The sequence below is a fragment of the Amia ocellicauda genome, chromosome 3 (assembly GCF_036373705.1).
Source record: "Amia ocellicauda isolate fAmiCal2 chromosome 3, fAmiCal2.hap1, whole genome shotgun sequence".
In the NCBI taxonomy this organism is placed as follows: Eukaryota; Metazoa; Chordata; class Actinopteri; order Amiiformes; family Amiidae; genus Amia; species Amia ocellicauda.
In genome coordinates, this window is record NC_089852.1 from 51881040 (window position 1) to 51896434 (window position 15395).

The window sequence follows — 15395 nt, forward strand, 5'->3', positions numbered from 1 at the left end:
TGCATTTATTACAGCAACTGTCCTAAGTAAGACTACTAGGTAGGAAGGCTAAGCAGTGAGATCACCTCCCATCTGTTTCCTTCAGGTACATTATACTCTGTCCCCACAGATTGCCATGCAAAGGCTGCTGATATATCGACGCTCTCAGCCCCATACCGTTTACACATGTGCCCTTATAGCTGGGGGTTTAAATGCTAATAAGGACTACAGCTGCGATGGCTGGATCCTCTGGGGTGTTGTCGCTCTCTGTTCTGAAAGTGAGAGTTCTGCTTCTCGCCTGTAATGTGGGAAAGGACGAAACACTCCAAATCCACCCTGTCAGCCAGGTTTCACTGGCTTAGTTTTCAGCAGCCATGCCATGCTCTGAACAGTTGCCTGTGTATAAATCTGCATTGACAAAGATGGCTATCACAGCTAGAGAACAAGTCAGAACAATAGCTGGTCCCAAAGAGGCTACTTTTGCTGAAAGTTACGAGAGTTTGTTTCAGGAGTATTTTAATTGAAATAGGATATGCATCTGTGTTACACTTGTTCCCCAATGTATTAAAGTGTGTTGTGTATAGTGTATTGGATGTGGGCTACACATACAGTGGCTCTCAAAAATTATTCACCCCCCCTGGACTTTTCCACATTTCACTGTGTTACAACATGAAATTTGAATGGAATTAAATCAGGAGTTTTTGCCACTGAAGACAGAAAATGTCCATAATATCAAAGTGAAAAATATAATCTGCAAATTGTTCTAAATTAATTACAAATACAAAACAGAAAATAATTGAATGCATAAATAATCACCCCCTTGGCTATGACACACCTGATTGAGCTGTGTTGAAATCAATTGTCTTTAGAAGTCACGTAATTAGCTGAATGGAGTCCACCTCTGTGCAATTAAGGTGTGTCACTTGATTTCAGGTTAACCCTTGTGTTGTCTTAAGGGTCAAAAATGACCCGCCAATATGTTTAACAGCAGAGAAAAGCCCCTAAATGACATTTTTTTTTAACTTTTTATGACTTTTCCTAGAGTGACCCCAACATTAGAAAAAGTGTTTCCATGAAAGCTGTACACCACCAGGGTACAAAGATTGTCTTAGGGTCATTTTTGACCCGGCAATTATAAAATCATATACACAGCACAAAAACCACAAAGACACACACACACACACACACACACATGTTGGTGCCGCTATCATTATGAGGACTCTCCATAGACATAATTACTTTTATATTGTACAAACTATAGATTCTATGCCCTAAACCTAACCCCCATAAAAAACTTTCTGCATTTTTACATTTTCAAAAAAACATCATTTAGTATGTTTTTTTAAGCGTTTTGAATTATGGGTTCCTCATAAACCACAATTTTTGCATAATAACCTTGTAATTACCAGTTTGTAACCTAAGTCCTTGTAAACCACATAAACCAACCCACACACACATACACATACACACGCACGCACGCTAGCACACACACACACACATGTTGGTGCCGCTGTCATTATGAGGACTCTCCATAGACATAATTACTTTTATATTGTACAAACTATAGATTCTATGCCCTAAACCTAACCCTCATAAAAAACTTTCTGCATTTTTACTTTTTCAAAAAAACATCATTAGTATGTTTTTTTAAGCGTTTTGAATTATGGGTTCCTCATAAACCACAATTTTTGCATAATAACCTTGTAATTACCCGTTTGTAACCTAAGTCCTCGTAAACCACCAACCCACATGCACGCACGCACTCACGCACGCACGCACGCACGCACGCACGCACTGATAGTATGCCCATCAAGCCTGCAAAGTATGGCTTCAAGATATGGGTGGCCTGTGACACACAATCCAGCTACGCTTGGAAGATGTGAGTTTACACAGGGAAGCCGACAAGAAGAACCAGGGGATGCGAGTTGTGCTTGATGTGACAGATGGACTGAGGGGGCACAATGTCACATGTGACAATTTCTTCACCTCTTATGAACTCTGCCAGCAGCTCCTGAAGAGGAAGATCACCATGGTTGGCACAGTTAGAAAGAACAAGTCTGAGCTCACCCCTGCACTCCTCGCAACAAGGAGGAGAGAGGCCTTCTCATCAAAGTTTGCCTTCACCCCCACCACCACTCTAGTTTCTTACCTCACAAAGAGGAACAATAATTTGGTCCTCCTGAGCACACTGCACAAAACGGCTGAGATCAGTGATCATGAGGACAGGAAGCCAGCCATCATCCTGGACTACAACCACAACAAAGGAGTCGTGGACAACCTGGACAAGGTGATTGGAACTTACAGCTGCAGGAGGATGACTGCCCGCTGGCCCATGGTCATCTTCCATAAAATCATTGATGTGTCCTCATACAATGCCTTCGTGATATGGAACAAGATCAACCCTACCTGGATGCCTAATAAGCGGAACAAGAGGAGGGTGTTCCTGGAATAGCTAGGAAAGGCACTTGTAACCCCACACATTCAAAGAAGGGAGCGCCTGCCCTGCACAACAGCCTCTGCAGTGTTTGTGAAAGCTGTTCAGGGGGCTGAATCTTGTCCTGATCCACCTGAGGCTGCAGCTGGGGCAGGCAAGAGGAGGAGATGCCAATTCTGCCCCCCAAAGAAGGACTAAAACAAATACTATGTGCTGCACATGTGAGAAATACATCTGCAAAGTCCATGCACACACACTTGCATACTGTCCTACATGTGCTAATTAGAGTTGATTTATTTATGTTCTTCATGTTTTTGTTTTGTATCTATTATCTTCTTTTATTCTTATTTATTGTTGTTGTTTGTACACCTTGTGGGTGGGGGCAATGGTTAAAAGAATGGGAGAAGACTAGTATTTTGTAGTTGAATTCCTCATTGTACAGAATATAAGAATATATCACTTTGTTGCCAAAAAACTACTTTCTGCACAGTTCTGCTACATTCTTAGGCTATACAAGTGCCATATCTTGCTAAATTAATGTTTACACCTATACAGTACCTTAATAATAATAATAATAATAATAAACCTCTACTTTTGTAAAGAAAACAATTATGACAGGCGTGTTGTAATAAAAACGAGTGGTGTCCAATGATGAAATGCAGTCTTTCTGCACTGTGAAGAGGGAAAACCCAGATATTCACAAAGTTTGTGATGAATGACAGATTGTTTCTTCATTCAAAATAGATTTGGGGTTTAAAATTCAATTAAGCTGCTTTATTTTAGGGGTTTAGTGAAGTCTGGTCTTTTTTCACCCTTAGGACAAGGGGAGTATACAGAATGTTAAGACTACACAAGGGTTAAATAGATCTGTCTCTGGGAGGTCCCACAGTTGGTTAGTACAATTCCTAACAAAAACTATCATGAAGACGAAGGAACATTCAAATCAAATCTGTGAATAAGGTTCTTCAAAAGCACCAATCAGGGGTAGGATATAAGAACATTTCCAAGGCATTGAATATTTCCCGGAGCACAGTAAAGTTCATTATTAAGAAATGGAGAGAATATGGCACAACTGTGAATCTGCCTAGATCAGGCCATCTTCAAAAACTGCGTATCCGAGTGAGAAGGGCACGAGTCAGGGAAGCCACACCAAGAGGCCTATAGCAACTCTAAAGGAGTTACAGTCTTCCACAGCTGAGCTGGGAGACACTGTGCATACTGCAACAATAGCCTGAGTGCTTCACAAAAGTGGCCTTTATGGGAGACTGGAAAAACAAAAGCCATTGTTGAAAAAACTCACATCAAATCTCGGTTGGAGTTCGTCAGAAGGCATGTGGGAGACTCTGAGACCAAGCGGAGGAAGATTCTATGGTCTCATGAGACCAAAATAGAGCTTCATGGCCTCAACGCTAAGCGCTACAATTGGTGCAAGCCTAACACTGCACATCATCCTGAGAACACCATCCCTACCATGAAGCATGGTGGTGGCAGCTTCAAGCTATGGGGATGCTTCTCTGCGTCAGGGCCTGGAAACCTTGTATAGATAGAGGGTAAAACAGATGCAGCAAAATATAGAGAAATCCTGCAAGAAAACCTGCTGAAGTCTGCAACTTGGGACCTGGGACTTGGGAGAAGATTCATCTTCCAGCAGGATAATGAGCCCAAACATACAGCCAAAGCCACACTGGAGTGGCTTAAAAACAAAAAGGTCAATGTCCTGGAGTGGCCTAGTCAAAGCCCGGACCTGAATCCAATTGAGAATATGTGGAAAGAGCTGAAAATTGCTGTTCACCAAAGGTCCCCATCCAACTTGATGGAGCTTGAGCAATTTTGCAAAGAAGAATGGGCAAAAATTGCTGTGTCCAGATGTGTGAAGCTGGTAGAGACTGATCCACATGGCTGTAATTGCTGCCAAAGGTGCCTTTACCAAATATTGACTGAAGGGGGGATTACTTATGCATAAGCATGTAAGCCATGGATAATACTGTTATCAAAACACTGAGTTTTGATTCACTTTGATTCATTATGGGATGATATCTGAAACTGAACTCACAGCTATAGGCATCAGATTATAAAACGGTCAGTAGCGTAAAGAAATGGCCAACAAACTTTCAGTGTTGGATTCCATTAATCACATACCAAAACAAATGCAATGTTGTACCACAATGCACTTAGTTTGCTTACAGAGCCCTCGTTCAACCTCAGATATGATTGCCTTTAACTGGTGTAGAACATATGGAAAAAATATTTGTAATTCTTTTTATTCCAAGGAACCATTTCCTAATGAAACTGGAAGATAAAAAGAAGAAACAAAAATGTGATGTTATAATCAGTGTTCACCATTTGGTAAAACCTTTTTTTAATTGGTTATGGTCGAGTTGCAATTTGCAAGGATGTAGAAGAATAAACAAACAAATAAATGTATGGCTGGTACCTGGGTATGCTAATGTATCATCTTACTAGATAAAGGGGATGCATTCAGTGGAGAACTTGGTACAATGCAAAAATAAATTACCAAAAAAGGCTCATGTTTGAAAGACTGAAAGCTCTGTTGTTCTGATCCACTGAATTGCGCTCTGTTGAGGTGTAAGCAGTCAATGAGGTAAAATGATTTAAGTAGAGTTTGTTACTTGATAAAAAGCTCTCCATGGCAACAGTGGACTTAAAGGGAATCCATACAAATAAAAGAGGCCCTGCTATGGAAAAGCCACAGCGAAAGTCTTGAAATGGACTGGGAGGTTGTTGTTTTTTTAAATATATATATATATATATATATATACACTCACCTAAAGGATTATTAGGAACACCTTACTAATACTGTGTTTGACCCCCTTTCGCCTTCAGAACTGCCTTAATTCTACGTGGCATTGATTCAACATGCTGAAAGCATTCTTTAGAAATGTTGGCCCATATTGATAGGATAGCATCTTGCAGTTGATGGAGATTTGTGGGATGCACATCCAGGGCACGAAGCTCCCGTTCCACCACATCCCAAAGATGCTCTATTGGGTTGAGATCTGGTGACTGTGGGGGCCAGTTTAGTACAGTGAACTCATTGTCATGTTCAAGAAACCAATTTGAAATGATTCGACCTTTGTGACATGGTGCATTATCCTGCTGGAAGTAGCCATCAGAGGATGGGTACATGGTGGTCATAAAGGGATGGACATGGTCAGAAGCAATGCTCAGGTAGGCCGTGGCATTTAAACGATGCCCAATTGGCACTAAGGGGCATAAAGTGTGCCAAGAAAACATCCCCCACACCATTACACCACCACCACCAGCCTGCACAGTGGTAACAAGGCATGATGGATCCATGTTCTCATTCTGTTTACGCCAAATTCTGACTCTACCATCTGAATGTCTCAACAGAAATCGAGACTCATCAGACCAGGCAACATTTTTCCAGTCTTCAACTGTCCAATTTTGGTGAGCTTGTGCAAATTGTAGCCTCTTTTTCCTATTTGTAGTGGAGATGAGTGGTACCCGGTGGGGTCTTCTGCTGTTGTAGCCCATCCGCCTCAAGGTTGTACGTGTTGTGGCTTCACAAATGCTTTGCTGCATACCTCGGTTGTAACGAGTGGTTATTTCAGTCAAAGTTGCTCTTCTATCAGCTTGAATCAGTCGGCCCATTCTTCTCTGACCTCTAGCATCAACTAGGCATTTTCGCCCACAGGACTGCCGCATACTGGATGTTTTTCCCTTTTCACACCATTCTTTGTAAACCCTAGAAATGGTTGTGCGTGAAAATCCCAGTAACTGAGCAGATTGTGAAATACTCAGACCGGCCCGTCTGGCACCAACAACCATGCCACGCTCAAAATTGCTTAAATCACCTTTCTTTCCCATTCAGACATTCAGTTTGGAGTTCAGGAGATTGTCTTGACCAGGACCACACCCCTAAATGCATTGAAGCAACTGCCATGTGATTGGTTGGTTAGATAATTGCATTAATGAGAAATTGAACAGGTGTTCCTAATAATCCTTTAGGTGAGTGTATATATATATATATATATATATATATATATATATATATATATATATATATATATATGATAAGTGCTGTCGGCAAAGTTGTACACCATTTTCTCATTAGAAAAAAGAAACCCACTTTAGAACCAATAGAAATTATTGCAGAGGGTCAAGGTGGACATTATAAGCCAGTTCTCCAAACCATGCACAGTGCAATGGAAGTTCCTGCTTACACAGTCATGTAGTGTATACTAGGGTTGGGCAATATTAATAATTACATATCGCCGATGATGGACGTGCAAACATCACACAGCCAGTTGATATATACGTTACACGTTCTGATATAATTTTAGGTAGAATAACCTACAACATGTGTAGTCATTATGCCTGTATGATTTAGTATTATGTTATCTTTTAATTACATTACATATTTTATATTTATTTATTTATATTTGTGCAGCGAGAAAATCTTTTTTTTTTTTTTCTTAAATATAAAGCTGTGCTTAATACCCTGCAAGTGTGATTAAATAGGATAGGTTGTTCACAACTGTAGCGTCAACAAATTTCCAACTGTCTCTGAACAAACCTCAAGTATCACCTGCGGACATTTATTATAGCATATTGAAAAATATATCAAACTTATATGGGTAAAGCTTTTTTCTATCAAATATACCATTTGAGATGTGTAGTTATGGTAGTCCATGAGCAAGTGCTGCGAGAATAAAGTATCATTCTAAGTTTGACTCCTCATAGCCTATTAAACAAGAAAATACATTTGGGCATTTTTTTTTCCAATCACAGTCATCAGTTTTTGATAATATGATTAGGTATTAGGCTCCATTTAATTTTTTTTTTTTTAAACAAATAGCAAATTTAAAGTTCTTGGCATGGAACATCCCACACACAACAAAACTGAAAGCACGCGTTTGTTACAGTTTGACACATTATTCTTTTAAATATTATTTTTATTCCACTTGATTCCACTTTCCCCCAGAAGCCGCGTAAAGCATAGAGGAATATTCCTGTGCTGCTGCTCACCTGCTCCAGTCAATCTCTAATGTCTTTAGCTGTATGTGTGTATTATGAATGCTGTATGCTGCTCACCTGCTCAGGCCTGTGTTGCTGCACACAGTTGTAAATGTAGCTCAGCCCAGCTCTGGTGAGGACATAGGAGGCTTGCTCGTTGATCAGGGTGTCCAGATGAGCTTCAATCTGTGAAATGGAAACAGATCAGTAAACAGTGACTTAACCACACGTTCCCTAAAATGCTATCACAGCCAGTGCTATAAGCTTGCAGGGGAGATCAGATGGCTGGACAGTGTTCAACACCTCTTCCATATGGATGCTTTACACAACAGGTATTATTTGTCCTCGATTATTAGAGAAAACAATTCCTAATCTATTAATTACACAGGCAAAAGTGAACACAATCAATAATGATTACTGTATCTTAATTTCAGTTTAATATTGTAGAATACTTGAATGCATATCAGTTTTAGTTCAAACGAACAATATAATGGCATCTTGATTACTAACTGAATCCCGCACTTGCTAACCTGTGGCACTCCTCCATAATAATTTAATTATCCCTGCCCCTTGTAGCCACCCTGCAATCAGAGAACAACTACTTGACTCAGCTGCTCATCCAGTCACTGGTCCTCTCCTGCCTGGACTACTGCAACTCCCTCCTGGCCGGCCTGCCTGCAACTATTACCCACCCGCTCCAGCTCATCCAGAACTCTGAGGATCGTCTGGTATTCTCTCTGCCCCGATTCGCACATGCTATTCCACTGCTCTGCTCCCTCCACTGGCTCCCAATACCGGCACGCATTTAGTTCAAGACATTGACCCTCACCTACTGTTGCCTTGACCACACTGCACCAAGTTACCTTCAGACCCTCGTCTCCCCATACATCCCCTCCAGACCACTGCAGTCTTCCAGTGCCAGAAGACTAACTCTGCCTCCTCTCCACTCCCCTTCCTCCAGAGCCCACTCCTTCTCATCCCTGGCCCCTAAGTGGTGGAACAACCTTCCCACTCAGGCCCGGCCCCTGGACAAGACTAAAAAATGCCACCCCCCCCTCAGGTGCTGACGGTGTTTTGTCTGCGGTGCTAGCGGGTTGGGGTGCTACTTTCATGCTAGTGGGGTGGTGGCTGACGGTGTCTCGATCACGCTAACATGGGGAGGGGGGTTTGGGGGTGCTGACGGTGTTTCTTTCACGCTAGCGGTGTGGTTGGGGGGATGGGATGGGGTTCAGCTACCTAATCTTGTCTAATGGGAGGGCTGGCCCTGTGGGCACCCCTAGCATTTGCCTATTCCGCCTATGCCATGGGCCGGCCCTGTTCCCACTGAAGTCAAAACAGCAGAGTCCTTGACCTCCTTCCAGCGCTTACTCAAAACACATCTTTTCAGACAATACTTGTAATATTAGTCCTTTACTCTCCTGTAAGATAGCACTTCACAACGTTTTATCATACTACTTGCCTTGCGTGACTAGTACTAATATTGGTATTTTGATTTCCCCTATGCTCACTTTCCCTTGGCCCTTCACTGTAACCTAACATCTTGTTTGCACTTAGCTTTTACTATCCAGGATGTATGACCTCATTTATTGTATTCACTTGTGTAAATTGGAATTTGTAAAATGTATTTTGCTTTGAATTGCACTGTATTATGTAAATTTGAATTTGTAATGTTATGCCTTGTACTGAACTGTATTTTTGCACTCTGTATTACACTTATATATTGTAAGTCACTCTGGATAACGGCATCTACTTCTACTTATATAAGTGACATGCATTTATTTTTTCATTAGCACAAAATAATCAAATATACTACATATAAATCTGTCCAGAGGAAATGGAAAGATTTGATTGCATTTATACAGCTCACATACAAAATAATACAATGTTGTATCAAATAAATTGGGTACAACATCGACCCAAGGAAATTACAGCAATTATCGTCAGATGTTTGATCTTGAAAACGTGATTCAGGATCTTCAAAGAGCCAAAGCCTGCCCCTGCGTTAAAGGCCGTGACTTTGTTAACAACTGAAACCAGCATTCATCTTAAGGTTCCAAGACTGGCCATGTGAGCTAATGTGGTTATGCTATAATTTAGGGCCTGTCAAGGCAAGTTATATCACCAGGCAGCTTAAACACTAATTTCAAGAGTTTAAACCACACAAAAGTGCTTCTAGGGGACAATCAACACGCGTGTGTGTGTATATATATATATATATATATATATATATATATATATAGAGAGAGAGAGAGAGAGAGAGAGAGAGAGAGAGAGAGAGAGAGAGGTCGATCTATATATCTCTCTATATAGATATATAAATAATATAGTATAGCTATTAACTATTTATATCATATAGCAAGGGCGACGTGATTATGCTACACTTACAGACACAATTAGAATTAGAACAGTGCTTTAATATTTTTTATCTAGAGAAACTGAACACTGGAAGGGACTAATTACAAGACCAGGTTCTTGACACATTTTTCTGGAAAGATAAATAGTTCAGCTGTCAGATCGCAAGCTGAGGTTTAGGCTGTAGTGGCTAGATTGTACTGTGTGGAATTGGCAGGGGGGTCCTTTGACTTGCCACTTAAAAGGGCACAGTTCTAAACAATTGGGTCTCATTGATAGAATCTGAGCGGCATTTTACAGGGCAAATTCACACAAAATTAAAATGTAAACCTAAAGTTAAATCTCACTTTGCTGTTCCAAATGTATTTGATCATTGTATAATAATTGCATGGCCCAAAATCTTGACCAAATTTGTCTGACACACACAAATAATATTTTTTTCCAAAGCACAAGTATTCAGAATATAAGATGTTGAAATACATATATTCAGAATGTTCTGTTAAGTAAGTATGTGCAGCTAGCTTCCCACTGCAAAGAGTAGTGAAAGTATGTTAGAACCTTTGTCCATATTTTTTCACATATTTTGAGATTGTATTGGTACAGAGGTTCCCAAACTTTTGGGCTGACACCCCCCCCTATAAATTTGGGTCACAGCTCATGCCACCCCCTCTTGTCTCACACGTTCATATTTATATTAGCATTTCTATTTTGAAAGCCCTCACTCTTAACAAAGATGAATACACTTTAATAATTCTTTGCATTTACACACACAGGCAAACACTTTTTACACGCTTTTATTTGGCCATTTACAGTGGATGAGTTCATCCAGGAGAGCAATCATGCTGCAAACCTGACACTATAGTGGCCACATGGTTCTAAATTTAGTAAGTTGTTGGTGCCCTAAACACTGTCTCTTGGTTTCTGACCCCTAATTCAACTGCTTGACCTCTTTTTGTTACCAAGAAACAGCAGTTTTGTTTCTCTGCAGCTGCTTAAATACCTTTGTGTTAAGCTTCTTGTCACCAATTGACACCTCACTGACTCACTGACTCCACCTCCAGATTCCTAAACTAGGTCACCTTTCCTTCAATCTAGTCTAACCAACACAACAGCTGGACTGAATTAACTACAATTAAGGTAAACTAGGATTTACTTCAATTAAGGCAAATCTAAAAACAAGAGGAGACTAAGGCTAAGACTTTCTGAAAGAAAAAACACAACAAAATAGCACCTGTCCTGTGTCTGACATGGGTAACTCCTAAACACTTCTATCAATAATTCATTACTATCATAATGGTGAGAAAAAGGCAATTAAAAAAAAAGACAGACAGACCATTATAACCCTTAAAAGTGTAGGTCTTTCCTTTAGAGAAATTGCAAAGCCACAACAGAATCAGAAGACAAGTTTCTGAGAGTCAACAACTTGCATGATAGGTGGCTCACAGCAACAGCTTCAAGCACAGCTTAACACTGGTCGAAGTAAACAAGTCTCAGTTTCAACTGTGAAGAGAAGACTTTGAGCTGCAGGTTTGACAGGTCGAGTGGCAGTAAGAAAGTCATTGCTAAGATGGCAAAATACGAAAAAGAGGCTTGTCTGGGCCATGAAGCACCGCTACAGGGGACTACTGTAGACTGGAAGAAGGTCTTATGGACCAATGAATCAAAATTTTAAATCTTCGGTTCATCACACAGGGTTTTTGTACACCATCGAGAAAGCGAAAGGATGGTTCCTCAGCTGACACCAACTGTCAAACATGGTGTTGGAAGCGTGATGGTCTGGGGCTCTTTTGCTGGATCCAGATACTTGCAGTGAGTGGCACCCTGAACCAAAACAGCTACCACAGTGTTTTGCAGCGCCATTCAATACTCTCTGGTATACACCTAGTTGGTCAGGAGTTCATCCTACAGCAAGATAATGACCCAAAACATACCTCCAGGCTATGTCAGAACTAACTTAGAAGAAAATAATTGTAGGCTATCATGGAATGGCCAACACAGTCTTCAGACTTAAACCCCATCGAGCTGGTTTGAGATGAACTGGACAGAAGGGTGAAAGCAAATACAACCTACAAGTGCAACACATTTGTGGGAACTTCTGCAACAGTGTTGGGAAGAACTTTCCAAACAATATTTGAGCTCCACTGTAGAAAGAATGCCACGTGTGGTCTGCAAAAGGTGGCTACTTTGATGAGTAAAACATTTAGATTACATTTTGTTAAACAAAACGATTCCATGATTTATTTTCTATCTCCAATTGTTTATTTGTTTTGTGCTTTAATTTCAGAGTACATTGAGACATTAAACTGTGTACATTTCAATAAAAATACTGGAAAAATTGAGGTGTTCTAAAACTTTTGACTGGTAGTGTGTGTATATATGGCGGAATATATATTCAGAATATTCAGAATTCCAAATATTAGTAGAATATTATTGGCCATGTAAATGCAGTGAATGTCCGAAATCTTACTTGTGTACTCTAGTAAGCCAGGGAAGCACACTCAGTCTGTAGTAGGGCTGGCCTATGTAACTTCATAGGTATTGTTGTGTGTTGCAGGTTATAAAATAGGATCAGTTCTCACTATTAGTACATAATACACATATATATATTTTTTAATAATTGTAATTATGTGATAAACAACATGGCCAAAAGTATGTGGACACCCCTTCTAATTTGTAGATTCTGTGATTTCAGCCTCACCCATTGCTGACAATCAAGCAATCTCCATAGACAAACATTTGCGGTAGAATGGGCCGTACTGAAGAGCTCAGTGACTTTGAACATGGCACCATCATAGGATGCCACCGTCATAGGATGCCACCTTTCCAACAAGTCAGTTCATCAAATTTCTGCCCTGCTATAGCTGCCCCAGTCAACTGTAAGTGGTCAAATTGTGAAGTGGAAACATCTAGGAGCAACAACAACTAAGCTGTTAAATGGTAGGCCACACAAGCTCACAGAATGGGCCCACTGAGTGCTGAAATGTGTAGTGCATAAAAATCGTCTGTCCTCGGTTGCAACAATCACTACTGAGTTCCAAACTGCCTCTGGTAGCAACATCAGCACAAGAACTGTTCTTCGCGAGCTTCATGAAATGGATTTCCATGGCCGGGCAGCCGCACACAAGCCTAAGATCACCATGCACAATGCTAAACATTGGCTAGAGTGGTGTAAAGCTCACCTCCATTGGACTCGGGAGCTGTAGAAATGCGTTCTCTGGAGTGATGAAAAATTAGTCCAACGGACAAAACTGGGTTTGGCTGATGCCAGGAGAATGCATAGTGCCAAATTTAAAGTTTGGTGAAGGTGGAATAATGGTCTGGGGCTGTTTTTCATGGGTCGGGCTAGGCCTTTGGGGAAGGCCCTTTCCTGTTTCAGCATGACAATGCCCCCGTGCACAAAGCGAGGTCCATACAGAAATGGTTTGTCAAGATTGGTGTGGAAGAACTTGACCTCAACCCCATCGAACACCTTTGGGGTGAATCTGAATGCCGACTGAGAGTCAGGCCTAATCACCCAACATCAGTGCCCAACCTCACTAATGGTCTTGTTGCTGAATGGAAGCAAATCCCCACAGCAATGTTCCAATATCTTGTGGAAAGGCTTCACAGAAGAGTGGAAGCTGTAATAAAAGCAAATATCCATGATTTTGGAATGAGATGTTCAATGAGCAGGTTTTCATATACTTTTAGGCCATGTTGTGTATTTCCATAAATTTGAGTTTATAAAATATATATTTATTTTTTAAAGTGCATCTGTATAAATACCATAGTATATGTGTGTACATTAGTATTATAATATTTTTTAATGCATCACTATTTAAATTACTCATGAAATTAAAATTACACATACCCCATTACTTTTTTCCTAGCACTAACTGTTCATATGGGAAATACAGTCCTCAATGTTCAAGAAATGATTCTATAATCTTAGTGCACATCTCTCGTAAACCACTTGCAAAAGAAGGAAAGTCAATTTTAACTCTACACTTTTAAGTATCTCCAAATGATTTCATTTTAACCAAATTCATCTGCCTAAATTCACCTAATTTTACAGCTATCTGTTATCTGAAATGTACTGACTTCAGATTGTCCAAAAGTTGGTTGCCAGGAAGTTAAGGTCACATGCTGGAGTCATGCCCCCTGCAACTTGATTGTCAATAGGGTCGCCACTTTTGAAATTCTAAAATACCAGATGTCATGTGGGGGTGGGTGGCGCTGGTGAAATGTCAACCAAGTGGGGGTGCTGGCAATTTGACGGGTGGGGGATGGGTTGTGCTTGCAATTTGATGACGGGGTGGAGCTGATATCAAACGTACACTGATAATATTGAAGAACATAGTCAATAGATAACTGGACAGTACATACAATTACTGGACAGTCCAATAAAATACTGTCTGGATGGAAACCCTAACTGCCACAGACATCTTTATTGTTCGATTTTCTACTTTTTCATGTTTGAATTGAGATTTTCAGATATTAAGATTTTGGTTATTAATATTTTGAGTTTTTCTAAAGTTATTTAAACAAAAGAAGTAAAAAAGAGTAAAAAATAGACCCTTGGATCACTTAGTTATTAATGGACACCAAACGAGCACAATGGGTCAAATGGCCTCGATATTCTAATCTCTTTTATAATCTTAGAAAATGTATAGCAAAGCAATACAACTTAAGAACATTATGAATAGTGATCCCATCCTAGTTTTCACAAATGTATGCGACTCCGGAGCTAGAGCTGGTTAAAAGCTGCCAGAGCTGGAGCAGCAGTGTGGAGCTGGAGCAGGGTCTGCTGGAGCCGGCCTGGAGCTGGAGCAGGGGGTCTACATCAGCTCCGGAGACAGCCTGGAACCTCTGGAGCCACTCTGGAGCCAGAGCCAGCAAACCCGGCGAGCCAGAGCCAGTAAACCCAGTCTTAACATTTATAGACACACACCCACACAGAGTTTTGATAATGACAATAAGCACTCCACCCATCCATGCATCCATATTCAATGTCCACCTCATCAACTATAGGGTCATAGGGACAATAATCTCTCAGTCTAAGAAAATGTCAGTAACTTAAACAAGTCTTTAACGGTTTAAATATCTACATGTGACAGCCACCGAGTCCAATGTGTACCTGAAACTCCAGCATCTCCAGCCGCTTGTCCGTGAACTCAAAGAGAGCCAGTGTGGTTTTCATCATGTACAGGGAATTGACCATGTAGGTGGCCATGTCTGCGGTGCCCAGGTTGCTAGCAGACACTGTGCAGAGCTGCAGGAGAGGGTCCAAGATACACAACAGCACCTGAAGAGCGGAGACACCCGGAACATTCTCTTGGGGGTTCATGCCATATGATTAAACATACGATTAACATACTAAAATTTGTAGTGCCTAAAATAGGGATTTAAATCCTAATTTAAATTCCGTTTGGTCCTCACATTTTCTCTTTTGTTATCATATCACTAAAACAGTATCACATGCTCACCAGTTCTGCTTTATAAAAATACAATTCTGTTTCTCGAGAAGCAAGTACAGTCAGTCTGCTTTCAGAAAATGCACTCACTTGCATTGTCCAGTTGTAGCGTTTGGTAAGGGAAATGTGAATATGTTTCTGTGTTTGCATTAACATTTTGTAATTGTAAATGTTTGAAG

General features: G+C 40.6%; 1 protein-coding gene and 1 pseudogene across 1 annotated transcript in view; one reads left to right on the top strand and one right to left on the bottom strand.

Annotated features, from left to right (window-relative positions):
* Nucleotides 1-15395, bottom strand: part of cog6 (component of oligomeric golgi complex 6) — an 89753-nt gene that overhangs the window by 11308 nt on the left and 63050 nt on the right. The window contains exons 15-16 of the mRNA XM_066699903.1: nt 14880-15047; nt 7490-7597 (exon numbers count right to left, since the gene is read on the bottom strand). Coding sequence (XP_066556000.1) covers nt 7490-7597; nt 14880-15047 — 276 coding nt within the window. The remainder of the gene's footprint in view (nt 1-7489; nt 7598-14879; nt 15048-15395) is intronic.
* LOC136747358 (piggyBac transposable element-derived protein 4-like) lies at nt 1782-2699 on the top strand (annotated as a pseudogene).